Here is a 26447-nt window from a genome sequence, read left to right as displayed (position 1 = left end):
CTATCCTTATTAAACGAATGATGTTTGACAATGGATTTTCATCTCTCTAGATGAGGAGTGGATGATACGGCTAAATCCTGTTTGTGCTTCCCATATTTTTTTGGCAATAAATGTTTATGCACCAACATGAGCATTAGTATTCTCTGCTGCCTTTAGGGGTGGGGTGGACAATTTTTCTCTTTTAGGCACACTGAGCTGTTTTACACTGGCGTGCGCGGGGGGGGGGGGGGGGGTTAAACTAGACATAAAACCTACTAATATTGTTTTTTTAAAAAAAGGTCATTAAGCCAGTGGTGGAAGATCTGTAGGGTTCTCAGATTTCTGGAAGTTGTCCTTCCCTGCTCTAGATGCAGTTAGATTACAGCTCTGATCACTGGCCTAGTGCTGATAGTAGTTGAAGTCAAATCACTACTGGATGGTCACAGGTTCTCCTTCGGTTTCTGTCCTTAACATAAGAAGGGGACAGAATGCAAGAGGGCTGTCCTCCTCATTAAAGCAGTTCAAGTTTCCCCCCCCCCTCTTCCCGCCCTATTTTGTGGTTTCTTTCCAAGATGTATCACTCCTTTGGTGTTAGTTGTTCCAAAAGCTATTGCTATTTCAGTTAACAAAGTAGGTTCAATGGGTTGCCAATTCTTAAGAGACCACACAAAATCACAGGGTGCTCAGGTTTCAGAATGTATTTCTGAACATGCTGCTGAACTGCCCAATAAGAATAAACACTGTCACAACCAGGAAATCTCACATGTTAAGATTTAATAATAATAATTATTATTATAGTAATATTCCAAAACAACAAGAGTGCACATTATATTCAAGGTCTGCTATCAGTGCTCTTGGTTGGCCATTTGCTCTGTAAGTGTCAATGGGCTGAAGACTGAGGGTGCAGTGTGGATAAAAATTCCAGCTGTGACACTCTGAGAGGAAGGAAGGCAAGGGAGGAGGGATTGGAAATGGTTCAGAATCGGACAAATGTGGCATCTATCTGCCGGATGGATGGAAGGGCCAGCATGATTTTACGTCGATACTGGGGATCTTTCTGGAGAGGGTTTCGCTCTAGGTAGACTGTTTCCAAGTTCTTGGCTCCTTTCAACTCATCCAGATCACTCCAACACTCAATGAGGTTATCGTTCATCTGGAGGACAAACACAGAAAAAATAAGAATGTCATCAATTTTTTTAAAAAAAGAGCCAATGCAACATGTTCAGTATCAGCGAGTGTATTTCAGAAACAAGTTGTGGCACAAAACCACATCAATGCTGCTGTAATTTTCTGGAACAGAAACTGCATTAGTAAAGATTATTGCATAAACTCCTCCTACATGGGCCAGAACTTTTCACGTTAGCATTGGTGGCATATGCCAGCAGCTTTCCCTCCACAATTTGTTTAAGTTGGTCTTCCCTGTTACAACTCCCAGGTGGATCTGAGATTCCCATAAACTTCAATTTGATAAAAGATCAAGCAGTGGGGGAGGGAACAAAGAGATGGGAGTACAGATAGTACACAGTGAGAAAAGAGGAGACTGGTGAGGCACAGAGGAGCAGGAATTTGAAAGACGAGCACTAGAGATAAAAGGCCTTGTTACAGATATCTGTATTCTGGTCACATCTGGATTAAGACTACTGCAGTGTCCTCTGTGTACAGCTTTTACACATAGACTGGAGGTTTCTATTGGGACACAATACAGCTGCCCTACTGCTTAAAGCATCTAGTCCATAAGATGATATAACTGTTGCTGGTGCATTTCTGAAGCCAGCGGGAGCTCCTAATGACTAACTTGCAATCCTAAACAACATGGAGCCACATTATTGGAAGGACTGCATGTATCTATGTGAAATTGCCACAGAGGTCTAGCTCACAGTATCTACTGGGAAGATCTCTTAGACTTGCTATCCTCTGAGATAAAGCCTTCTCTGTAATGATCCTTTTCATATGGAATGCACTGCTGAGGATTTGCTCAAAATATGTTACCTGACTTTTTTAAAAAAATCAGATCCTTAAAGATCTGGATGATCCCTACTTGTACTTGAATAGATGCCCATCTTTTAAAAAATGATTTTTATTGGTGTTGCCTCTTAAAAAATTTTAATGCTCTTTTAGGTAACTGTACTTTTAATTATTTTGAAGTTTTACTTTCTGATTTATCTTAGAGAAGTGTCACCTCAAAATACAAAATTATTTTTTAAAAATAAAATTTAAATAAAAGAGTGCTATGGTGGCAGACTAAAAGAGTGTGTTAGTGCCAACTGAAGTGATATGTGCCGTGCTTGAACTAAAACTTTTTGGATTTTGCTTGAACACTGTATTAAAGATTCCTTTCTGGAGTTCCCATTTTTTGATGACTTAAAAGGCCAGCTTGAACCAAATGCCACAGGGTTGGATAAACTCTTGAATGCATCAACATTAGAAAACTAGATCAAAGTTTAAGCATCTAAGCTGCCATTCTGCTGTCCCTGACTCTCATGGATAGTCTCAGACTTACCCAAAATTCCTGAAGTTCTGTTAGATGGGAGATGTTTTCAATCTTTTTGATCCTGTTTGCAGCAATGTCCAGCATTGTAAGTTTATTCTAAGATAGGAAAATACAGAAAAGTTTAGTCTAAATTTTGATTATATCCCACACTTTGTATCCTTGAACCAAACTTGATTTGGAACAGCTAAAGGATATGGTACGTAGCAAAATATCTAGCCATACATACTGCATGTTCTGTTGCCCTCCCCAGTATTAAATACACTTGTTCATTGGTATCTGAGTACAGAGGACGGGCTGACATTTCTTCAATTGGCCAGCAACTAACTTAACCTGCAGCCATTCTGCATGGAACAGTAAGGGCAAGAGGTCATACGGCCTGCTGTCTGGAGAGGTGCAACCTTGCCATGCCCCCAGCCTAAGAAAACACAACCTGTTTCCTAATACAATATCAGTGGGAAAGGTGCATCTCAATATTGCCTCATTTTAGCTAGAACCCCTATGTATCCTTCACCAACATAGTGCCCTCCAGATGTATAAGACTGCAACTCTCATTAAATCATTCAGGCTAGGAATGGTGGACATCTGGAGAATACCAGGGGATTATACACCATTATAAATTTTACTCCAAATGAGAAAAGAGAACTGAGATGGCAATTTTTCAAACTATTCACCAGGTTAAAAATGTTGTTCTCAAAGAGGATGGATTTTTTTTTAAAAAAGGATTTACACAAGAGATATCAAGATTAAATCTTTTTTTTAAATGCTCCTAAATTCTGTCTGTGACAGGCCAAACAAGTTATCTTAATTCTTAAGCAGGTCTTCATCTTTAACCAAAGTACTGTGAGTAGGATACAGGCAAGAATGGAAAGGACAGAGACCTGCTGTATTATGTCTGGCCTCTTTTTATGGTAGAATTATCACACAGATGTCTTTCTGTTTTTAAGTCATTCAGTCTTTCACATTTCAGTCTTCTCTAGGACTCTCAGAGTGGAATCCTGCCCAATCTGTCTAGACTGTGTACAAGTTTATCACCAGTCCAATTCATCAGGACTCAATCTAGGCAATATATCTCAAGAAATCAACAGATTTAAATCTTGTGCAAGTGACTGCCAGCAAAAATACCCGAGCACATTTCTCCTCAACCAAAAAATGGCAAATCCAAGTTTATTCTAAACTACTATCCTGATCATTACCTCCATGAACCCTGTGGATCAAGGCATACAACTATGTTAGCTCACCCCACAGATATTCTTTTCTCCTTTTTCTCAGACCTCGTTTTCACCGTCACATTGTTTCTTCACTTGTGGTATTACAAAACTGCATCCCCCTGTCTCTACAGAGAGAATGACAGAGGGATGCATTGCCCTGCTTTAGGATTCTGCTCCTCTGCCAAGACACATCCTTGCACACAGTCATTGCTTGTCCAGGGTGGGCCACTTTCAGATGTTTGTCTACTGGTCTCTTGCTCCCTCAGTTAAGTCTGTCCTGTCAATTTTTGCTGCCCCTTATGCCTCCTAGATACAACTTCTTCCTTTCTTCAAAATCATCTTTCAAAATCATTCTTTCTATGAACATTGTGGTGCAAGCCCTGCATTCTAATACTCTAATGCAGAGGTGAGGAACAAATTACTCCCTGGATGTTGTTGGCCTGCAACTCCCATCAGCCATTATGGTTTATATTAGTTATGGCAATACAGTCAGAATCTGTTTGCCAGTAACTGCCCTGAAAGCTGCTGTGAAGAGGTTAATATAACACCTGTTGAAAATTACCACAGAGATCCACAACATTCAAATAATGCCATGGGAAATAATTTGTCCATTGTGCATCAAGGCCATGTGATGAGATGGTGCCTGTAAAGGTTTTATCTATGAAATAATGCTTGGTGGTGAATACTTTGTACTTCTAATATGGTATCAGGCTATTTTGTGTTTTGTTTTCTACTTTTTTTAAATACAACTACATATCCTCTTATTGCAAGCCTCTGAAGCAGCATATTGTAAAAATTTCTTCAGCCTTGATTTATTTTTACGTGCGTTTTCTTATGCACAGAGTTTGATTGAATGATGTTACACTTTTTTTGCTAAACATTAGTAGTAAAATGAGTTTAGTTTTTATTTTTACAGGTTTTTGTTCTATGCTGCAAATTCTCCTTGACCTTATGATTTTTATGAAATACTCATATTGCTAAATGGTATTACATAATGGTATTGATTAAATTGTACTTTGGTACATCTAGTGGTTTGAATGGGCTGTATCTCTGCACTAATTTAATAAGATAGGCCTTGACCAACCCTGTTTATATTTTATTCTTACCTTTTTGTTTGGCAGTCGCAATCCAACAACACTGGGGAAACATATGTTCCCCATCCCTGAGCTAATGGAACAAAGATTATAAGAGAAATAAATGCATACATTTTCTCTGTTCAACCATGTCTCCATATCTGTCCCCTTCTAGATTGTAAGCCTCTTCAGGCAGAAACATGCATACATATCTTTAACTTCGAATCCTTAACTGTCTCTCTTGTACGATATAAATCCACGTTTTTATCACAGTCATCACAATTGCTGTATTAACTAATGAGATTAAATAGTATGGTTTCTGACTTGATATATCTGGGTATCTTCTAAATTCACACTGTGATTTTCTGTATTTTTTGCTGTAGAACCATTTATGAACCAAACCTGAACTTAGGCTTCTGTTTACATTGTAAAGATTTCTGTGCAACATTGAGACCAACAAGTAAAGCAGTATTTTTGGTCAATTTTACATGAACTTGGTGTAAAACAAATTTTAAGGACTCAAACAATTGTTTTATTAAAATCACAAGCAAAATCATCAATGTCAAGCTGGGCAAGGATGGTGAAAATTTTCTAGTTCTCTATATGGACTGTGCTGAGTAACCAATTAAGGAGAAAATAGCATCTCACATTGTTTTCCAGCCCTTCAATGACTTCTATGCCATTATGGCTAAGATACAATTCTCGCAGGTTCACAAGACTTTGCAGCCCTTCAATCTTGGTCAACCGATTGCTCTAAAGTAGCAAGAGAAAATTAGGTTAAAATGATAGAATAAGACTTATTTGGTAAAATATCTATAAGATAAACTATTTGGACAAATTTCACAAGAATCATCCTTCTGTCATCCCATGTTGCACAACATCACATTAAGACACATATTATAGATCAGATCTGATATTATTCAATCTTAGGTAGATTGAGACAACTTCAGTCTTCCTCTCTGCATTAACAAAAGCAACATGAGGACTGATACTTACTTAAACATGTACAGATCTTTTCATATTAGTTTTGGAGACCAATTAGGTAGAGTTCTAACAGTGTGAGGCAGCAAAGAGAAATGCAATAATTCTCCTTCTATTAGATACTACTGAAGCAGAAAGTGCTACCTTCTGTTGGATTTCTATACCTTATGAAGGAATGAATTGGTTTATTTTGGTTACAGACCCAAAAAACAAAACCAGCATCATATTTACAATGTACCCACATGTCTACAAAATGGAATTTACTTGGTACATACAAATAGTCTACCCTCCTTATCAGCGGATTTGCCATTCAGATTTAACCATTCATGGATGGCAAGCCCCCATTTTGCTTAATGGCACCACACCACAATTCATTTTAGTAAGACTTGAGCATGCACAGATTTCGGTATCTGCAGGGGGAGGTCCAGAATGGATCCCCCACAGATATGGAGGTCCAACTGTAATTATATTATACAAGCAGAAACATTATTCACTAAGATCGTTCACCACTTATTGCCTCAGTTTTGTAGCAGCTGCACAAAACATAACCACTTTTAAAGTGCATGTAGTTCTCTAGCTTCCATTAAGTATTTTAAGTCATAATCATCACATCTACCTGGAATTGCTGCACAACAGCAGTAGTAAGTGTACAACATATATCTCTGTAGAAATGCAATACAGTGGACCCTTGATATCTGCAGATTTGACCAACTGTGAAGAAACATTTTTAAAAAAAATACCTGTGATTGACTGCAGCAAGGCCAAGAAGTGATCCCAGGGCAGTAGCAGGGGTTGTTGTGGTAAGGCCTTCACATCAGGCATGAATTCTTCCCACTTTCCCCTGCTCATTCCTTCAAAAAGCAAAAGCACTAGCTGACATGCTCCCAACAGGAAGCAGAAACAATGTGCACTTGGCACTTGCCGCCTCTACCTCGGTCTTCCCCCACTTGGCTGATAGAAGTCAATCTCACCAGAAAGCCTCATCCAGAATTCAAACTCTTTCCTCACTCCCTTTCCCAAACTCTAACCACCAGGGGTTTAAATTCTGGATGAGGCTTTGTGGTGAGAAATTTTATATGTTAAATTTTAATACTGATTTGAGCATCCACATTTTTTGCTATCTGTGGCGGGTCTGGGATACTGAAGGTCCACTGCAGATACCGAGGGCCCACTGTTTAACACAACATGACCAACACTTTCCACCTCATTTAGAACACTTTGGCGCGTTACAGACCACCGGATTGTGGCGGTCTGCTGCTGCTGCCGCTTGCACCGTCCGGGAGCCGCAGCCTTTAAACGGCGCGGCTCCTGGACGCTGTCGAGAAGGAGTACGGAAATCGCGCTCCTTCTCAGGCCCCGAAGAGGCGCCGCAAAGCGCAAGGGGCGCATTTGCGGTGTCATTTCCAGGGCGACACGTGCGGACGCAACGCGTCCAGCATGTAAAGATGGCGGCGCCCGTGTGTATAGGGCGCCGCCATCTTTACACCCCCGTCACGTGCTAGGGGTGAAGCCGGTATGGACGCTAGGTCCTCGGCCAACCCCTAGCACGTGATGGGGGCATATTAAAGGCCTGTCTATAACGCGCCTTTATGATGCAGAATGGCCTTATCCCCCATCCTTAGTCAAATTAAGGAGAATTTTTAACTATTATCAGGTTTTTAAACAATATAGTACAGAAAGGCAATGTCCATTTATTTTAACAAACTACAGAAGCTTTTCCATTACTCTCAAGAGACAGAAGATATGCAATCAGTTCACTACAGTTCACTATGGAGGACGTAGGAGAAAAAGGCCACAGAACAGTAGGCTGAACTACCAGATTATTTACACGAGCAGTTTGCAATACTGCTAACTGTGATTGCCTGCAAAGATTATATAATGAGGAAAAGAAAACAAGCTGAAGGATGTTCCTGTGAGTAAACAAAACAGCATGTCTACGTACCTGTATGCTGAGTACTGTCAAGTTTGTCAACGCATCAAGGTTCTGCAGCTTGGTAATTTTGTTCTTTCCCAGAAACAGGCTGTCCAGGTTAGTCAAAGTATCAATATTTTGAATTGCCTGTAAAATGACCACAACAAATATCTCACTAACTTGAAATATACTGTCTGTAAACAATACTGAAGCCCAGTCAGCATACCCAAACATTATCAGCCACTCCTTTACAGTGGGCATTATTGAAAGCATTTATCTCACCTCTCAACCCACCAAAGCCCCCAAGGCAATGTACCTACCATGCTCATGAGATTATTTTAATCAGATGACTTGCGCTATTTTGGTTTGCCCTGGCAAATAAAGCTTCATGTACACAATATGCAGCAGAACTGCAGGAAAAGATTAGAATTTAGTCTTGCAGCTCTTATCACTTGAAGTCCTGCCACTTTATAAGAGGCTTTGTTAAGAAGTTCCTTATGAAACTAGAATCATTATGGAAGCTAATATGGAGTATGTTGCACCCATTAATAGAATGCTATGCTTTAATAATTAAATGCCTAAGAAATCCATGCAGAGCTAGTACAATGAGATAGTGCTACTTGCAGAGAATACTTCAGAAAAGGTTTTGGGGTGGAGATCCTGTCAGTTTTGTCACTAGAAGAAAAATTAGTATCTAAGACCTATGGTTATTTTCTAAAATAATTTTAATTATACAGAAGTGTAGAAAGACTGAATGCTGACTGCCCAGTATTAATGTGAATTCATCATATTCACCATCAAGCCTTGGTACTGAGGCCAGTCTATCAAACAGCTTTATGTGGGTTTCTTTTAAATGATCACCCTAGATGTATGTGTTACATTTCTGCTTCAAATCTTTCATCCCAAATTGTAAGTTTTTAGATAAGCTTTTGCTTATTGGTTTACCTCATTTTTTATCATTGGGGGTTTTTTTTTTTGCCAGGAACTACTTAATATTTTGAAAAAGTACTGTCTATTGCTGTTCATTCTGCAGCTTGGCTTTGTTCTGTCTTCAGTTACATAAGAATTGAATGTGTCCCTCTCCATGTTGCTTGGAAGAATCATGTGACAGCTACAGCCAATACTGTAATACATTTGCCTCTTAAATTATGTTTTTTTCTGATTTTTTCTAAAAAGGAGGAATAACATACTTTCCTATAATAAGAGGGATAAAAGAAGAAATGGGACTGTGTGCCATATGAACATAACTCTTCCCAATGCCTCACTATGAAAGGAAATGACACCCAGCACCCTTGCACAGCACATCTATAACTTTAAGGTTAGCATCCCTCCCTCTTCTGTTTGACTGGCTGTACCCAGAGAGATCTTTATCAACAACTGGAAATAAATACCTACCCTGATTCGATTAGATCCCAGCTCTAACATCTGTAATTGCTGTAAGTTGCTTAGGTTTTCAATTTTGCTGATTTTATTGTTTACAAGGAAGAGCTTCTTTAACTGAGTGAGGTGATCAAGCCCTTCAATGTGCCGTAATATGTTAAATGAAATATCCAAGACTCTAAGAGAAAAAACAAAAAACACTAAGAAAAACTGTCTTAGAGAGCATACACTACATTCACATCCCATCCTTCTTTCGCCAAAGAACTCATGATGACACATGGCTATTTTCCATTTTATTGTCATCATAATTACATGAGGGACAGCAGGCTGAGAGTGTGACAGACTAGTCCAAGATACCTCAGTGAGTTTATGGTGGCTCAATCAGCATTTGAACCTGGTTCTCCCTGGTTTCAACCTACCAATCCATCCATCACATCATACTACACACAGAGGAGGATAATCAGGATGCAGTCCTATACCACAAAGGATAGGAAGGTTTGCCCTCCTGATGCTTTGGACTACAAGTCCTACAAACTCTTAGCCACTGGCCATGTTATCTGAGGTTTTTGGGAGCTGACATCCAAAACCATTTGGAGGACAAAAAGTCCCCCACTTTTTATGCCTTTTAATTTAGAAGCAGATTCTAATGAAGTCAGGAGGACTTTCTAATTAGACATATATAGAAAAGGTCAACAACCTGCAGACCTTGGCCTGATGTCATATATCCCTATGCTGAATTTTAAAAGACCACCATAAATAATCAGTTCATGTCCTAGCGAAGGAGGCTGGAACGAGGAAAAAAGTAAGGGCTTGCCTATTTTTGGCTCTGGTTCCACAGCTGGCTTTACCTTCAGAGCATGCACCCCAACTGAATACCCCAAATGAATGTGATCCTCAACATAAAAAAAGCTTCCCATCCTTAATGCAAAGAATTAGATCACTCCCACAACCCACATATATATACATGCACAGATATATATGTGAGGAACCAGTGCATTAAAATGCTCTAAGTGAAAACTACATATTTTGCCACTGCCAGCTCAAGAAGATTCTTTGCTTTCTGTCCAGATACTCACTCCAGACCTGTCAGGGTATCCAAGTTCTCAATCTTTCGAATCTGATTATCATAGAGATCCAGCTCTTTTAGACTTTGCAACTGTTCCAGATTCTCAATGCACTTAATCAAGTTCTGGCGGAGACAAAGAGTCTAATGGGTGGAGAAAAATGAGAAAACAATGATGTGGAAGATACACATCATTCTGTGGGGACAGTCCCTTCCTCTTACTCCAGCTATTTGCTCTGTTTCACCTCCCTTGACTCCCACTTATCTCTCCACTACCACCATGGAAGTTTCTGTAGCAGCCAGAATGTTTTATTCTGCATCTCTATCAAGAACAACTGCACAATGCTGGTATTACCAGTCTAAGCAATTTCAAGGTCACAAAAGAACGTAAAATGGCAGCTGCAGCACACCTCCACATTGTTCAGTTTAGGAGACAGGGGACTAAATTACAAGTGACATGGAAAATCAAATTTCTTGACTTTCTTTTTCAGCTGTATAAGCACTTGAATTAGTACTGGGCTGTGGTGGTGGGGGAGAGAGGTATTTACTGCTCTTGAGCAAAATCATCTACCACATTTGCTATTAGGCCTTCTATCTTTTTTTGCCAGTGAAACTATTTTGGGAGATGGTGTGGTGTTAATTTCAACAGAGGAATGTGTTTCAGTATGGGGGAAATGTTAAACATCCCTATACCAATACTACTGTCTGGACCTAATTCACTTGTATGGTTGTTTTCAAGTTTTTATATTTTTAAAAAGTATTTGGAATCATGGATCTTCTGCACTGTGTATATTTTGGATTTTAGCAGAATCTTTAATACTATCCCTCTGGACATCCTCAGTCTCCCTCGCCCCATCAAATGTACCACTGTCTCTTGTACTGCTCCAGAACTGAAGCAACTGCACCACTATGCAGTGTTCCCCTAGTCAGAGAAATACATCACAGATCAAGGGCAGCCAGGCACATACATGCTTATGTAGAAGTGGTGGAGTTATCCTGGCTCAATGAAACACTACACTTTAAAAGTCTCACCTTCACTTTCTTAAGCACCTCAAATCCCTCAAGCTTGCCAATTCGGAAATGATTCAGATCAACATCCTGCAAGACAAACAAGTGTAAAATACCTTAGCCATTTTGAAGGTTGATGTCAATATAACTTTTAAGATGGATGAATGAAAACAGCTCTACCAAAAGAGATTGTATAGCAAATGTGTGCAAAAGTACTAGCCTTTTGGACATGACCAGTTTAGATCAAAACAAATTTGTACTTGTAGCCCACTCACTCCACATCACCCAAGTTGTCATTTCTGTAAGATACCCTTTGATTTTTGCTGGTACCTGCTTCTTCTCATATTTTAGTATTATACATACATGATCTCCCTTTCTTCCTGCTCCCAGTTTTGAAAATGTCACATACAAGATGATGCTACTTAATGTACACCTGTCATAGGCAGAGGGAGAGAAAGGCAAGTCATCTGGCCTGAACTCCATCAGGCCTAGCCAGAAGAAGAAGAAGAAGAAGAAGAAGAAGAAGAAGAAGAAGAAGAAGAAGAAGAAGAAGAGCCCTCCCTCTGTGCCATCTGTCATCTGGCCTGGGAGGGAGTGAGAAGGCAGGGCCAGCTCCATCAGGCCTGGTCTGAACTAAGAAGAAGAGCCCTCCCTCCAGTCCATCTGCCTTGGTCCAGGCCTCAGAAGGAGAGAAGAAATGCTGGACCTGATCCCCTTCCCCATCCCCATCCCCATCCCCATCCCCTTTTGTGTCGTGTCTTTTTAGATTGTAAACCATCTAATTAAAAAGATTGTATGTACAGCGCGGTGTAAATTTACAGCTCTATATAAATAAAGCTTAATAATAATAATAATAATAACCCAGTGCACAGCTAGCTTCTGCAATAAACAGACAGGACTGGTTCTGACAATCCTTTGGAAAAGTCTGAATATTTAATCATGCTTGAAAAGTTATGTGTGCTGCTTTTCAGTTTCTGGGAGTGAGATATACAGGGGCAGGCAATATAAATTTTCTGGATTAAAATTTTTATCACAATTTGCTGAATTTTCTAGGAGATTCAGAGGACATTGTATTAAACTTGTAAATTCCCCTGCTTCTCTGTTATTACCCCTGTCTTTTTTTCTTCTGAGTAGAAAATCCATTAAGCAGAAGACAACTGGAGTAGATGTAGAGTGCCTTCGGCTTGCCTGCTATCTGGAAATACCCCTTTAATTTAATCTGAAGACAGATACTTCAAGTAGAGCTGCTTGACTTGTACACTAATCAAGGTTTTCCACCATACCATTAGAACCTAAACATTTCAACAGTGCAGATCTTCAAAGACAAAAAGGCAAGAAACACAGAGAAACCCACACACCCTTCAGAATCAACAATAAGCAAAGTATATTTTCCGCATTTGAAACTCTCTGCCCTGATTTCTCTATTGTTGTGATCCAGCTTCTCTCATACCAAATATTTTCCACAGACTACTTACAATACAGCTTCAATTTTTAAAAAAGGGAAAATAGTTCTATAACACAGTGCTCAATGGCCAAAGGTTTATTGATCTTTCCCTAAAGTTCTATTTATTGGCTGTGTGCTCTTCCCATAATATGAAAATAGGGGCTATTTTACCTCTGCATCTGGATCCAGGCTAATCGTCTCCATGTCCACTGGTGTCTCTGCATCTACTGCAACAGAACAAGTGCACCATGTGTAAGTCCATGCTTCTCATCCGTGAAAACATATTTGCAAAGTCAGCTCTCCCACAAAAGAAACCATGCTGTAAGGATACAGGGAACATCTAATATGTTCAGACAGCAGTTCACAGTAGTCCTTCTAGGGCTAGCTTAGAATATAAAATAATGGTCAATTTTCTAGCAGGCGGCCACAGCCTTATGTATCATGCAAGCAAGTAACCACAAAACTCCTTTTAATAATGTGCATATTAGAATCATTGTCTTTCATTGCCTAAGGTAGGCACACCACAACTGACAATGTAACTGCAAATACTTTGGACTGTAAACTTAGCAGAAAATTTAAGTTACTTTTGCACTTTGGCCATTTTTCAGGCTTTCACAGTGAAGAAACAGCTTATTCAGCACCCCTGCAGAGACAGCGGAGGACCTACGGACCATCCGGGAGCCAAGAAGAGGGAGCTTGGCAGGTACTATGTATTCCATTTGCCATCTTTCTTCACCTGGGGACTCCTTTACCACAACTGTGTGAGTTGCTTCCTTGCAGGACAGAGGCCCAGCTAGCAGTTTCTCCGGGCTGGGGACTATAAATGCGACTACTGTGTGGACGCGGTGGTTTAGTGGTTAAGATGCCAATTCTGATGATCGTAAGATTGGAAAATTGGCAGTTCAAGGCCCAAGTGCCTCATGATGGAGTGAGCTCCCATCACCAATAACAGCTTCTGCCAACCTAGCTGTTTGAAAGCATGCAAATGCAAGAAGATAAATAGGTACCACTTTGATGGGAAGGTAACAGCATTACATGCAGTCATGATGGCCACATGATCACAGAGTTGCCTTCAGGCTCTTTGGGTTAGTAATGGAGATGAGCACCGCCCCCTGCAGTCAATTATGACTAGACATTCATGTCAAGGGGAAACCTTTACCTTTATCTTTTTACTGTGGGTCCACTGCCACTGAGGTCACCTCCAAAAAAGGAGCCATGGAGAAAAGAAAACCTCCCTGCTTACAGACACTGCCTCATTGGAATAAACAACTGACCATTGATATGGGGAAGGGAGATCTGCTGCTAATAAAGGGAAGGAGGTAATGAGACTCAGGAACAGGCAGGCTAGAGGGTGATATGGAAATGGAAAATGGCTGTCCTATCCTGGGGGTAAAGTTTACAATAGGTGTTAGTCACCCCCAAACTCCCTCCCATCCCAAATAATCAGGACAGCTATGCCAGCCTTGGTCAAAAATGCTGCTGCTTAATGCCACATTGGTGAATGGTAAAACATTCAGGACTTGATCTTAGATGCACGTGCTGATCTGGCCTGTATTCTAGAGATCTGGTTGGATGAGGCTGAATCCTCAGAGTTCAGTCTTGTCCCTTATGCTTTTTAAAATCTACATGAAACTGCTGGGAGAGGTTGTGCAGAATTTTGGAATCAGGTGTCACCAGTATGCTGATGATACCCAGCCCTATCACTCCTTTCAACCTAATTTCAAGGAATCTTTCCTGTGCTAAACCCATGCCTGCTAGCTGTAATGGACTGGATGAGGGCAAACACATCAAAGCTTAATCCAGACAAGACAGAGGTGCTCCTGGCCAGTTAAAAGACAGATCTAAGAATAGGGACTCAGCCTGTGTTAGATGGAGTTATGCTTTCCTGAAAATACAGATTCACAGTCTGGGGAAAATCTCTATTCTCCAGCTTTGAACTTGGAGGCCCAGGTTTCTGCAGTGACCAGAACTGCTTTTGCACAGTTAAAGCTATTGCATCAACTGTGCGCATTCTTGGAGTAGTTTGATCTGGCCATGGTGGTACATGACCTGGCTACATCTGGTTTGGATTAATGTAATACAGTCTATGTGGTGTTGCCTTTGAAAAGTTCTCAGAAGCTTCAGTTGGCCCAAAGACCTGCAGCCAGATCTGGCTGGCTACAGGAAGCACACAACTCCCTTGGCTTCCTGTAGCCAGGTAAAGTTTACAACTCCATTGGCTGCCTGCCTGGTTCTGGCCACAATTCAGTGCTGGTTTTGACACATAAGCCCTATATAGCTTGTATCAAAGCTATCTGAAGGACCATATCACTCATTATGAGCCCATTAGATTTCTAAGATTGTCCAGAGAAGACCTTTTCTCTGTCCAACCACCCTCTCAAGCTTGTTTGGTGGGAACAAGGAAGAGGGCCTTCTCGGTGGCTGCTCCTAGATTTGGGAACTCTCTCCCTTTAGAAGCCAGAATGGCCCCATCCTTGCTCTTTTCAGTGGCAGGTAAAAATATTTTTGTGTATTAAGGATTTTTCAAATGGATATGGGCTGGGCTGTGTGATTCAGATTACAACCACTGGTGAAAAAGTTTTAACTTTAGGATATTCTATTCACATACAGAAATAGGAGTCAGTCATAATAGTGGGATTTTTAAAAAGCAATTTTTGATAATTGGAGGGGAGTTAGATGACACCTGTGAATTGTTTTAAGTATTCCTTCTCTCATGTCAGCTGATCTGGAATTATAAAGGGGAGAGGATCAAATGTGGAACCAATGAGAGTCAGTGATGTATCTGGTGGAAAAACACTGTTCAGCCACTTGACGAACACTATATTCATTTTTCTATTCATGGGAAAACAGACTAAATATATATGCAAGCCATCTTACCAAGCCTTACATTTTCATCAGAACAGACTATTTTTTATATTGAATGAGCTGAGTGTTACTAGCAATCTGAAAAAAAGTTATGTTACTGCTTTAAGGTTAAAAAAAAGATCACTCCTGCCAAGTACACTCACTCTGTTTCACAGTGTGTGTGGAGTTGGACCTCAGAGATTTGTGCTGAATAATTCATACTTTCTCTCCATTTGGAAGATGGGTAGCTTCTTTCCCTCATGTATTACTGAGCCACACACAGAAACATCAATCCAGCACACAGGATTTGTACTGAACAATTCACTATCATACTCTTTTGACTAGGATGCTGCTCTCCTAAATCACTCAACTCCACTACCTTCCTAAATTTATGTTTGAAATACAGTGTCACCTCTCTCCATCTGTGCTTCTTGTCCCTCAAACTGTTTGGCTTCACTCTTAATCCTCAACACAAAAGACATACACAAATCCACACTGGCTCACCTTCCTTTGTTACCTGTATCTCTTTTTTCTCTGTCATTCTGCTGTTTGGAACGATCTGTCTTTTTTGTTTTTGAAACTCCGCAGTGGATTAGGGATTCTACTTACCATTTAAGAAGGGGCAAAAGAACCTTATAATGGTCCATGGGACAAGAATTCTCTAATAATAGTCTGTGGATTGGAAAGGTCAACTATGAAAAAACAGGATAAGGCCCTAAAGGGGAAAGATATAACTTTGAAAACTAATGTACGGTTAGTCTAAACCATTATATTCCCCATCACAATGAACGGATGTGAGAACTGGACAGTGAAGAATCATTTGAACTCTGATTCTAGAAAAAAGGGCTGGAGATACCATGGGTGGCCATGAAGACAAACAAATGGGTTCCAGAACAGATCAAACCTGAACTCTCCCTGGAAACTAGGATGATTAAATTGAGATTTTCATACTTTGGCCACATCACAAGAAGCCATGATTCACTGGAAAGATAATGATACTGGGAAAGGTAGAGGGCAGTAGAAACAGAGGAAGACCATATGCCAGATGATTAGACTCAACCAGGGAGGCCACAGGCCTGATCAGGACAGTTAAGGACAGGGGATCTTTGGAGATATCTCACCGACAGGGTCTCCATGAGTCGAGCTTGACTCGAGGGCAGTTAGCAACAACAACGAAGTCTGTCTTAATATAGCAGTCTGTTTTCTCATACCAAATTGAAAGAAAATCCAAACTTTGTTCATTTTGAAAGGACCTAACCATTTTTTAGTTCACATTCTCCAAATATTTTTTTCTGCCTTTTTTGGCACAGCAGTTCAGAACTTCCCTGGAGAGCATTCTCTCATCTCACTGTCTTTGAAGGAAAAGAGTGTGGTGATCAGAGACAGGGCCCTTCCTCATGCAGCATCTCTTTTTGGAATGTGAAAGTCTTCCTAGTACCTGTATCACTAGCCTTCTGGAACATTTATTTTTATTTAATTAGCCTGTTCTGCTTTGTTGTTGAGTGCCTTCCAGTAATTTCTGACTTATAGCAACCTTTAGGTGAACCTCTTGCATGGTTTTCTTGGCAAGATTTCTTCAAAGGCAGTTTATCCTTGTCTTCCTCTGAAGCTGAGAGAGTGTGGCTCACCAAAGGTCATCCAGTGGGTTTCCATGACTGACCAGGCATGGTCTCCACAGTCCAGTGCTCAAACCATTACACCACAGTGGCTCTCTCCACAGTCCAGTGCTCAAACCGTTACACCACAGTGCCTCTCTTTGTTTTGCTTTAGTGGATGATTATCCTGCTGCTATTCTCTTGTCCTGGTAATTTTAATAATGAGTTTTACTGTGTTAATGAATGAATCTCAACTTTGTAATTCGGTGTGCTTTTGTGGCGATGTGGCCAATTTCTGAGTATTTTTCACTGCAATTTAAATATTTATTTATTTATTTATGGGCATCTGGAAGCCTTGAGGAGATGATGGGGGGGGGGGTTTACAGGGCTGCAAAAAGGGTGAGGATTGGCAGCTGCATGCAGGCTAAGTTTTCCCACCCTGTTGCAAGGAATAGAGAAAAAGAATGACCAGGGGACAAAGGATTGATAGGTGGTGCAAACTGTGAAGGGAAGTACAGGCCAGTACTACCCACTGCTCTGCTTCAGAACTCATTTGTACTAAAATTCCCACATATGTTTCTACCACTGGACACACACTTCACTAATTATAATACATTCCAGTTATATATGTAGGTAGTGGTCCATGTAATCATTCTCATAATTACAAATTTCAGTTACCTAAACTATCAAGTCACAGATATCTAACAACAACAACAAATCTTTTTGAATACTGGGTGGTGAATAGGATGAAATGCCAAATCTGGGCTGCAAGCCAGTGGATGAAATTCACTGTGAAAATGTCATCATTAAATTAATACTGCAAATGTGTACAAAGCAGACACCTGCCCACTTTGCTAATTTGACTGTAGCATACACTCATGATCAAAACTGTTGTGACAATCTGGTCGGAAGTCAGTTTTGCCATCATGTGGCAGAGACTTTAAGAGAACTCCTGCTGTGAGCTCTGCAGGTACAAGCATTCAGGTAAAATACAATAAAGGAGCCCAAATTGCCAAACTGCACACACAAAGGAGATGAAATACAATGGTCCCTCCACATTTTCTGGGGTTATGGGTGAAGGATCCCCATAAATGTAAAAAACTGCAAATAAAAAAACACTATTCTTTTTACCTAAGAGAACACCTCTCTATGAATCTCCAGGTCTTCCAGTTCAACTCTATGGTCAACATCTACCAGACGCTGGTCACAAAATCATGCTGGAGAACCTACAGATGCCTTCTGTCAGAGTTGTGCTGGAGAACCTCAAGATTCGTAGAGAGAATATTTTAATCAAAACCGCAAATAATCAAATCCACAAAAGTCAAATCCGCAAATGTGGAGGGCCAACTGTACAGGTGGCCAATCTACAGCTCAACAATTTGGGAGGGGAGGGGGAGGCTCCTGCACTGAACCTACAGCCAGACTGTAACCCTTAGGCAAGGATAAGGAAACAACAACAGAGACAGAATCACAGAGAGCTGAAGTTATCGAGTCCAAACCCTTGTTCAGTGCAGGAAATCTAGATACAGTATCTCCAGCAGGTAACTGTCCAGCCTCTTTCTAAAGACATGCTGAGAAAGAAACCCTACTATCTCTCTGGGTCATTAGTTCCTTCTAATGTTCAACCAAAATCTACCCTTCCATAACTTAAAACCATTAGATCTGGTCTTACCCTCTGGGGCAGTAAGGAATATGCCTGCACCTGCCTCTCTGTGAAAACCCTTTAGAAATTTAAAGAGTACAATCATGTTAACCCTCAGTCTTCTCTTCATCAGGCTGAACATGCCCAGCTCCCTCAATCTTTCCTCTTATGTTTTGTTCTCCATGCCTTTTATCACTCCTGTTGCCTCTCTCTGAACCTGGTTCAACTTAGAATCATAGAGGTGGAAGAGACCCCCAAGAACCATCCAGTCCAACCCCCTGCAATGCAGGAACACATAACCAAAGCACCCCTGACAGATGGTCATCCAGTCTCTGTTTAAAAGTCCTCCAGAGGAGGAGTTCCACCACTCTCCAAGGGAGTCTTGTCTATATCTGAAAGCTTGTATCACCCTATAAGGACCTGCTAGAGTCTTAAGATATTCAGGGAAGGGCTTTCTCTCAGACCCCCCCATTATCACATGTCCCTTTGGTGAGGACAAGGGAGAGGGACTTTGGCAATTAATTTAACACAAATTCTCTGTGTAACTGTAGGCTATCTTGTCATTAAAATCCATAACTAAAGGTTGTTTCAATTGTCTCAATTGCTGTTGTCCAATTCATCTTGTCCCAGCAATTGTTCACAAAGTTCCTGTGAAAATCAGAGCCAGACAATCTGTTGCCATTGTGTCCCAACTGAAAGTGCCTGCCCCCACTTCAGAGAATGAAAATACTTTTCAAAAGAGTCCTAACTGAACAGATTGTTTCAAGATGGCAAACAAGTTGACAGGGACATGTCAATTTTCTACACAGACGTCTGAATGGATATGCATAAGGAGCTATACAACTTCTGAAACCAAACCTGAATTGCAGACCTTTGAAATCCCTATGTGGAATGTATTCTAATAAGCAAATTTTGTACATTCACGACAGCACATAATACCATTATCACTAAATCATCTCAAATATTTAACTGGTCGATGTATTGGCCATATTATAGGCTCAAATCTTCTGATATTCTTCTGAAGAACAAGAATCTTGTCCTGTTTCACCATCATATAACACAAATCAAATGAAAAACACCCAAGGAACAAGAGAACCTCTCCATATCATATGTTGGAAATGACATTTACTTTTCTTGACATTTTAACAAAAGCTTCTGTTAGCATACCCACGCTGCTAATGCACTAGTGACTACCAGAATTCGACATAAAAAAGAAAACATTCCTGATGACTTGGAATCATCTGAGACCTGCATAAGTGTAAAGCTATTTTCTCTCTGTGCATTATGACTCTTTTTTTTTTTTGGCTAATCTAGAGCATGGGTGTAAATTGTGTAATTACTGGACTTTAATTCCCACAGCCCTACTAAGTCCCCTCTCTCAAATGGTGGGGAAAGCTGGGAGCTTCAATTCAGCAACATCTGGAGGCCTACACAATTCTTATCCCTTATCCTACTGCAGAACTGGTTTGGGCCTGGGACACAAAACATTTTCTTTACCCACAGGGATACAGTGGATTCATTTAAGAGCGTGTATACATATGGAATTTGTACCCAACAAATATTCCTAACACATTTTTGTATTTGGATTCAGACTGTTGTGGGTTTAGTTGCTACTATTTCCTTTTGTTCTTCCATGTATTGATAGACCATGGACCACCCACTTCAGAAGCTGCTGTCAGCAGGGATTCTGCCCACCCTAATATCGGATGGCAAATGATTACAATACATTGCCCAGTCCGATTTAGTCTGAAAAGTCCAACACTAAACAGGATTTTAAAAGGAAAAGATTCTTACCTTTGAATGATCTACTCTTGGATTTCTGAGCTAAAATAGAACACCAGTGCAAAATGTACAATATTTTGAGGGCAAAGCTTACAAGGGGTAAAACAAGTGCCTGGACCTATACCAAAGGTTGAGACTGAATACAAACAAAAACAATTTGGGTAAATAAAACCAAGAGCAGTTTGACTTTTCCATCTTTCAAGTCTTCTTTGAATGTGTGGAAGATAATCCATCAGTGGTTCATCCATATTCAGTAGCAAAGCCCAATGTAACAGATTCAAGTATTTGAACTGTACTGGGTACGGTTAATCAAAACTGTTTCACTTAGTTTTAAAAAATACTGTTTCACTGAAAAAGGAGAAGTTTTTAAATTTTATATTCCACCCTTTCTTAGAAACAGCCCAGGAAAACAAATAATGCAGACAGAAAACACAATCCATCACAAAAACCCTTCTCTGAAAACAGTGTTGTAAGAACAAACAATTAATAAGAAACAACAGAACAAAAGTAGAACTTGCCTATCCACTAAATGCTTGCACATTTAAATGTTTCTTTCAGCTGGTGCCTTAATGACAATAATAAGGGGCAATCAATCTTGACTGAAAGGGAGGAGAAATTAAGATCAGACAGATTACTTTTTCCAGCGAAACTTCTGTATCCATTTCTTCTTCAGAGATACAAACAGGAACACATCAACTCTGCATACAAAGATGTCGCTCTGTAACCAAGACTCCCTCATTTACATCCTTTCACTAATCCTTAGGCATATTGAACCCTAGAAGGATGCAACTATTTTTCTTATGTCTTTCATCCAATAATCTCATCTTAAAATGTTACAGTGATCTAAATATAAGAAAAGGTATTTCTTCCACATTATCCATAAACACTGTTTTTCATTGCAATGATAGTGCACATTTTAAGTCAAATAAAAATACTGTTTTGAAATAGACGTTTTATTGCTATTCATAAAACAGCATATCCAAACACTGTTCTTTGCTTGTTAGAGAAATATGATCAAACTTGTGTTCCTTCATTTTCAGAAAAAAATCTTGAACAAAATCATTAGAGACTGCCATCTTGAATTTTATATTCCTCAGATGTAGCTTCATTGCTTCACTAAGTGCAGTTCTTTTCCAACTGTGTACATTCTTTGCTAGGTAAAGAACTATATACTGCCAGCTCATGTTATGTAAATGCTACTGCAGGTATTATATAATGTCACACAGGAAACAAGAACACCCACCAAAACAACAACAAATTCCCACAACTTGGCTGAAAGAAGCTGTTATAACTGCTCAAAACAGTCAATTCACTCAAACCCTGTAACAAAATCACTTCCTGGAAGCCTAGTGGCAAGGAATACCTTCAGTTGTCTCTTACAATTCTGGGAAGAAGAAGTTTTGAAAGGTTGTAAACAGTATACAGTCTCATTAGATGCAACAGATGATTTCTCTATTTAAGGGTTTTGGGGGGAGGGGGTCAAGTTTGGGGGGGTTAAATTGTAATTTTTAATTGTTTGATGTTTTATTTATACAGTTGGAATCCACTTTGATTCCTTTGTGAAAAAGTGGCATACAAATAAATATTATTATTATTAAACAAGAGTGTACCTGTTGAATTCTCGCCATTCTGCTCATCCCGTAAACTCTGTTGACTGAGGTCTGTTACTATGCAAACGGCTTGCTTCTTTCCTTCATCATCTCCTGACTCTTCAGACTCGATCCTCCTGTCCACTAAGTAAAAGGGATACACCATATTTAAGTTTATTTCCAGAAAAAAGAACAGAAGAGCATGTACGAAATAAGAGAGGACTGATCCTATATATGCTTACTGAGAGTAAGCCCTACTGAGTCCAACAGTTCACCTCCAGCTATGTGTTCACAGAATACAGACTTAGGGCCAAGTTCCAAAGAATAAGCGAATTAATTAAAATGCTAAATAAACAAACATGCACAAATGGAATACTCTGTCAAAAGAACAACCCCTTGGCTACATATAATATGCCATGTTATTATATATTATATTATTTATTACTATATATATATATACACACACACACACATTATATATGCCATCATTACACACACACACACACACACACACACACACACACTCATGGCATTGTTCACAGAAGCGTTCCCAGGCATTGCATGACTATTATTTATTATTTGAAGTTTTTAATTTTTTGCCTGCTTTACTTTATTAAACCCTTTCCTGTATTGTTATGTATTATTTATATGTATTATGCTATTATTTCTTAGATTGGTATGCCATGGGCATGTTTACTTTATTTATTTTATTGTTTGTATGTCCAGCGCTGTGTAAATTGACAGTGCGATATAAATAAAGCAATATATATATACACACACATATACGCGAGGGCCAAACTGACAATTAAATCATGCCTTGAAAACATCAGGTTGGGGGAACATTGATCTTATATGATCTGCCTGTCACATCTTAGCTTAATAAAGAGTGATAGGAATTAGGGTTGAGTCCCTGCATACAACAAATTTGTACTTTATTTTTTTACTTGTGCAAGCAAATAAGCCATGTTTCCTAGCCTCCTGGGTTCAAAGTCACAGGATTCAGTCATTTTTTATGATCTGTCATTCTACAATACTAAAAACACAGTACAGTACTTCATTCCCAAAGATCTAAGCAGATCTGTCACCATATATGAACCAAGAAGGAATTTATTTCTACCTGCTACTATACACTATAGCTGGCATATTATATATAGCCAAGGTGCTGTTCTTTTGACAGACCCTTATCATGGACCATACCATATTTTTATGTTGTTGGTTTTTTTGCATATATATAGCCAAGGTGCCATTTTTGGCAGAAAGATAGGAGAGAAATTTAATAAATAAAATAACAACAACAAAGAACAGGGTTCCCCAAATTCTTATTTCCCTTTCCACCCCAAGCAATGAGATCCTATCACAGTAGAAGAGATTAATATACAAACAGTCCATAATTGTAGTCTCTATATTACTAGTCAATAAAGCATCCCACTGCTCCTTTGTCAATGTAAATCTCAGCAAGAAAACACTGAAGTTGGGGCAAGACAGTGCAATTTGAGAAGCAACTCATGAGAAATAAAGCAGAAGCTAAGGAATATAAAACATGGGGAGGAGGGATGAAATGCCTTTGCTTTTGTTTTATAAATGAGCCAGTAGCAGCTAAACCTGCCACGCTAAAACTGACATGCTTGCAAGCACCGAGCAGTGATGCTTCAGCTGCTGGATAGCAAAGCCGTCAGATGCCTCTTCTACTGAAAGATCTCTTCCCCTCATCCATTTATATAGCCAGGGGTAGCCATGTTGGCCATGTAGCAAATTACAATAACATCGAAAATCCACAAAACAGTGATACCTTTATTGGAACAAACAAAATTCATACAAAACATGTTGCAAGTTTTCAAAGCTCCACTGGCTTCTTCATCTGACATAGGTGTTAAAAAATCATACAGGAGAAAAAAAATTAGGATGATGTTAGTCACAATCCTGCATTTTGTCAAGATGTTGTGGATGCTTTGGAGGCGGGTATTCATGCAGAGAGCCCCCTCCTTCTTTTGGTTATGTGGGTATGCCAGTAAAAAAAAAATTGACTTTCATTAGCAAGACAAATGGAACTTAAATTTTATTTCCTGGAGTACCCAAGAAAACATTGATCTGAACAGAGACTGCAGCCAAGAAATCAGAAGAAGACTAGGAATGGGAATGGCAGCTATGACAGAACTGGACAAGATCCTAAACTGTAAAGATATACAGCTGAGCACTAATGTCTGAATCATCCAAGCCATGGTATTTCCCATTACTATGTACTGATGTAAGAGCTGGACAGAGAAGAAAGCGAATAGGAAGAAAATCAACTCATTTGAGATGTGATGCTGAGGAAAAGTGCTGATGATATTGGCCCATGAGACAAGATTTCTCTAATAATAATCTGTGGACTGGGAAGGGCAGCTATCAAAGAACCAGACAAGATCCTGAAGTGCAAAGATGCAACTCTGGCCCGGTACATACCTTTTTGAAGGTCCAGGCTGATGGTGGCAAAAAACGGGTTCTTCTCAAGCCACGGCGGTGGCATAACAAGTGCGCCACTGGTGCACTGTTTACGTAAGTGCTGCGCGGCACCACACGGATGCTGCACAGTGCTTATGTAACAATGGCAGCGCTTATGTATACAGGCTGCCACCATTGTTATGTCGCCATGACGTATTGGGGTTAGGGAGTGTATACATGGTGCGCGCTCCCTAACCTTAATGCCGGAGCCGGTCTGCCGCTTGTTGGTGGTTTGTACCGCGCCTCTGAAAACTAAAATGAGGCTGGTCCAAGCCACTGTATTCCCCATCACAAAGTACAGTCGGCCGTTCTTATACACGGATTTTTTATACACGGATTCAAGCATACACGGTTTGAAAATGTTCCAAAAAAGTATAAATTTACCTTGATGTTCCATTTTTTATTAGGGACACCATTTTGCTATGTCATTATACTTAATGGGACTTGAGCATACACGGATTTTGTTATACACGGGGGATCTTGGAACCAAACCCCAGCATATAACAAGGGTCCACTGTATGGATGTGAGAGTGGGACAGCGAAGAAAGCAGATAGAAAGAAAACCAATGCATCTGAGCTGTGGTGCTGAAGAAGAGTGCTGACGATACCATAAAAAGACAAGCAATTGGGTCCTTGAACAGATCAAACCAGAAATCCCCCTGGAAGCCAAGATGGCAAAATTGAGGCGGTCGTAAGTTGGCCACAGAATGAGAAGACATGACTCACTGGAAAAGACAATAATGCTGGGAAGGGTAGAAGGTAGTAGAAAGAGAGGAAGGTCAGACGGCAGATGGCCAGACTCAATCAAGGAAGCCATGGTCCTGAACCTGAGGGCCTGAGCAGAGAGGTAGCTAATAGGCCGGGGGTCTTGGAGACGTCTCACCCACCGGAGTGCCATGGGTCTGGGTCGACTGGAAGGCAGTTCACAACAACAAAGCAAGTTGAGATCGAAGTTGCCTCCATCCAGTGGAGCTTTGCATAGATTTTGTGCATTTTGGCTGTCCCTGTTTTGTGGATTCTGGGTCTTCTTGTACTTCACCCATTTAAAAAGATCACTTCTGTTTGTTTTACAGTTGGGGCAAAATGGAAATCAGGTACCACCATCCTACTCTGAAAAACGGATGGTTGTGGGGAAATTTGGCTCCCTGAAGTAAGGCAAAAGAGGGGGGACCTGCATCAGGACGGTGGCAGGAGATTGAGGGAGCTACTCAGACATCCTCCTTTTCCAGGACATGTCCTACATTTCAACCTTCTCAACAGGAAGAATTCCAAAATGTCCTCCATTTTGAGCATAGCTAAGAAGCATTAATTAACACTGATACGAGTATTTTTAGGCCAGGGTGATCAGAGCCCCCCTTTCCCTGGTCCTGTCCTACATTTCAGCCTCATCTGTCCAGGAGGAATTCCAAACTGTCCTCCACTTTGAGTAGAGCTAAGAAGCATGGATTTGCATTGATTTGAGAGTTTTCAGCTCAGGGTGACCAGAGGCCCTCCTTTCCCAGGACATGTCCTCCATCCCAGCCTCTTCCGTCCTCCAATATTCCTACGTGTCCCCTTTATTTATTTATCTTAGAGTATTTATACCCTGCTCTTCAGCCCTAAAGGCTCTGAGGCTGCATCCACACTGGAGAAATAACTCGGTTTGGAAGCGCTTTAAGTCTTTGTCTTGCTCTCTGCTATGGAATTCTGGGAGTTGGAGTTTGATGTGGGGTCCTCCCACAACAAACTCCAACTCCCAGAATTCCATAGCAAAGAGCAAGACAATGGCAGTGGGAAAGGGGGAAAGCCTTTTATTAGGCAATATCCCCCATCTGTCTCCCCTTCCTTCCTTCCTGGGCTCCTCCCCGCCGCCCAGCCCGGCTCCAGCCCTCTCCTCGGCTCCTCCATGCCGCCTCTCACCCTCCATCATCTCCTGCGCGCTCTCCGCCTCAGTCGTCGCCGCTGTCGTCGCCGCCGCCATAATGCTTGGCTCCCC

General features: G+C 40.5%; 1 protein-coding gene across 1 annotated transcript; it reads right to left on the bottom strand.

The window, feature by feature from the left end:
* Nucleotides 1-738: 738 nt before the first annotated feature.
* On the bottom strand, nt 739-26447 carry PPP1R7 (protein phosphatase 1 regulatory subunit 7). The gene is made up of 10 exons (XM_089509304.1): nt 26372-26447; nt 22013-22135; nt 12711-12766; nt 11120-11185; nt 10101-10231; nt 9040-9202; nt 7675-7791; nt 5400-5504; nt 2480-2566; nt 739-1132 (listed from the first exon to the last, which is right to left on the bottom strand). Exons 1-10 carry the CDS (start codon nt 26430-26432, stop codon nt 956-958), a joined length of 1086 nt encoding a protein of 361 aa, XP_089365430.1. The 5' UTR covers nt 26433-26447; the 3' UTR covers nt 739-955.

This window comes from Sceloporus occidentalis, unplaced genomic scaffold (genome assembly GCF_023333645.1).
Source record: "Sceloporus occidentalis isolate IW3139 unplaced genomic scaffold, rSceOcc1.0.p SCAF_2, whole genome shotgun sequence".
Taxonomy (NCBI): domain Eukaryota; kingdom Metazoa; phylum Chordata; class Lepidosauria; order Squamata; family Phrynosomatidae; genus Sceloporus; species Sceloporus occidentalis.
The sequence above is the reverse complement of the archived record's forward strand: the minus strand, read 5'-3'. Positions and strand labels throughout refer to the sequence as shown.

Excerpts from the sequence above, each read along its gene's own strand:
- PPP1R7 (XM_089509304.1), bottom strand. The coding sequence starts at position 26,432 with ATGGCGGCGGCGACGACAGCGGCGACGACTGAGGCGGAGAGCGCGCAG. Across the intron at positions 10,232-11,119 it reads AGGTGCTTAAGAAAGTGAAG|ACTCTTTGTCTCCGCCAGAA; the intron begins GTGAGACTTTTA and ends TCCACCCATTAG. Across the intron at positions 7,792-9,039 it reads TGGGATCTAATCGAATCAGG|GCAATTCAAAATATTGATAC; the intron begins GTAGGTATTTAT and ends GTCATTTTACAG.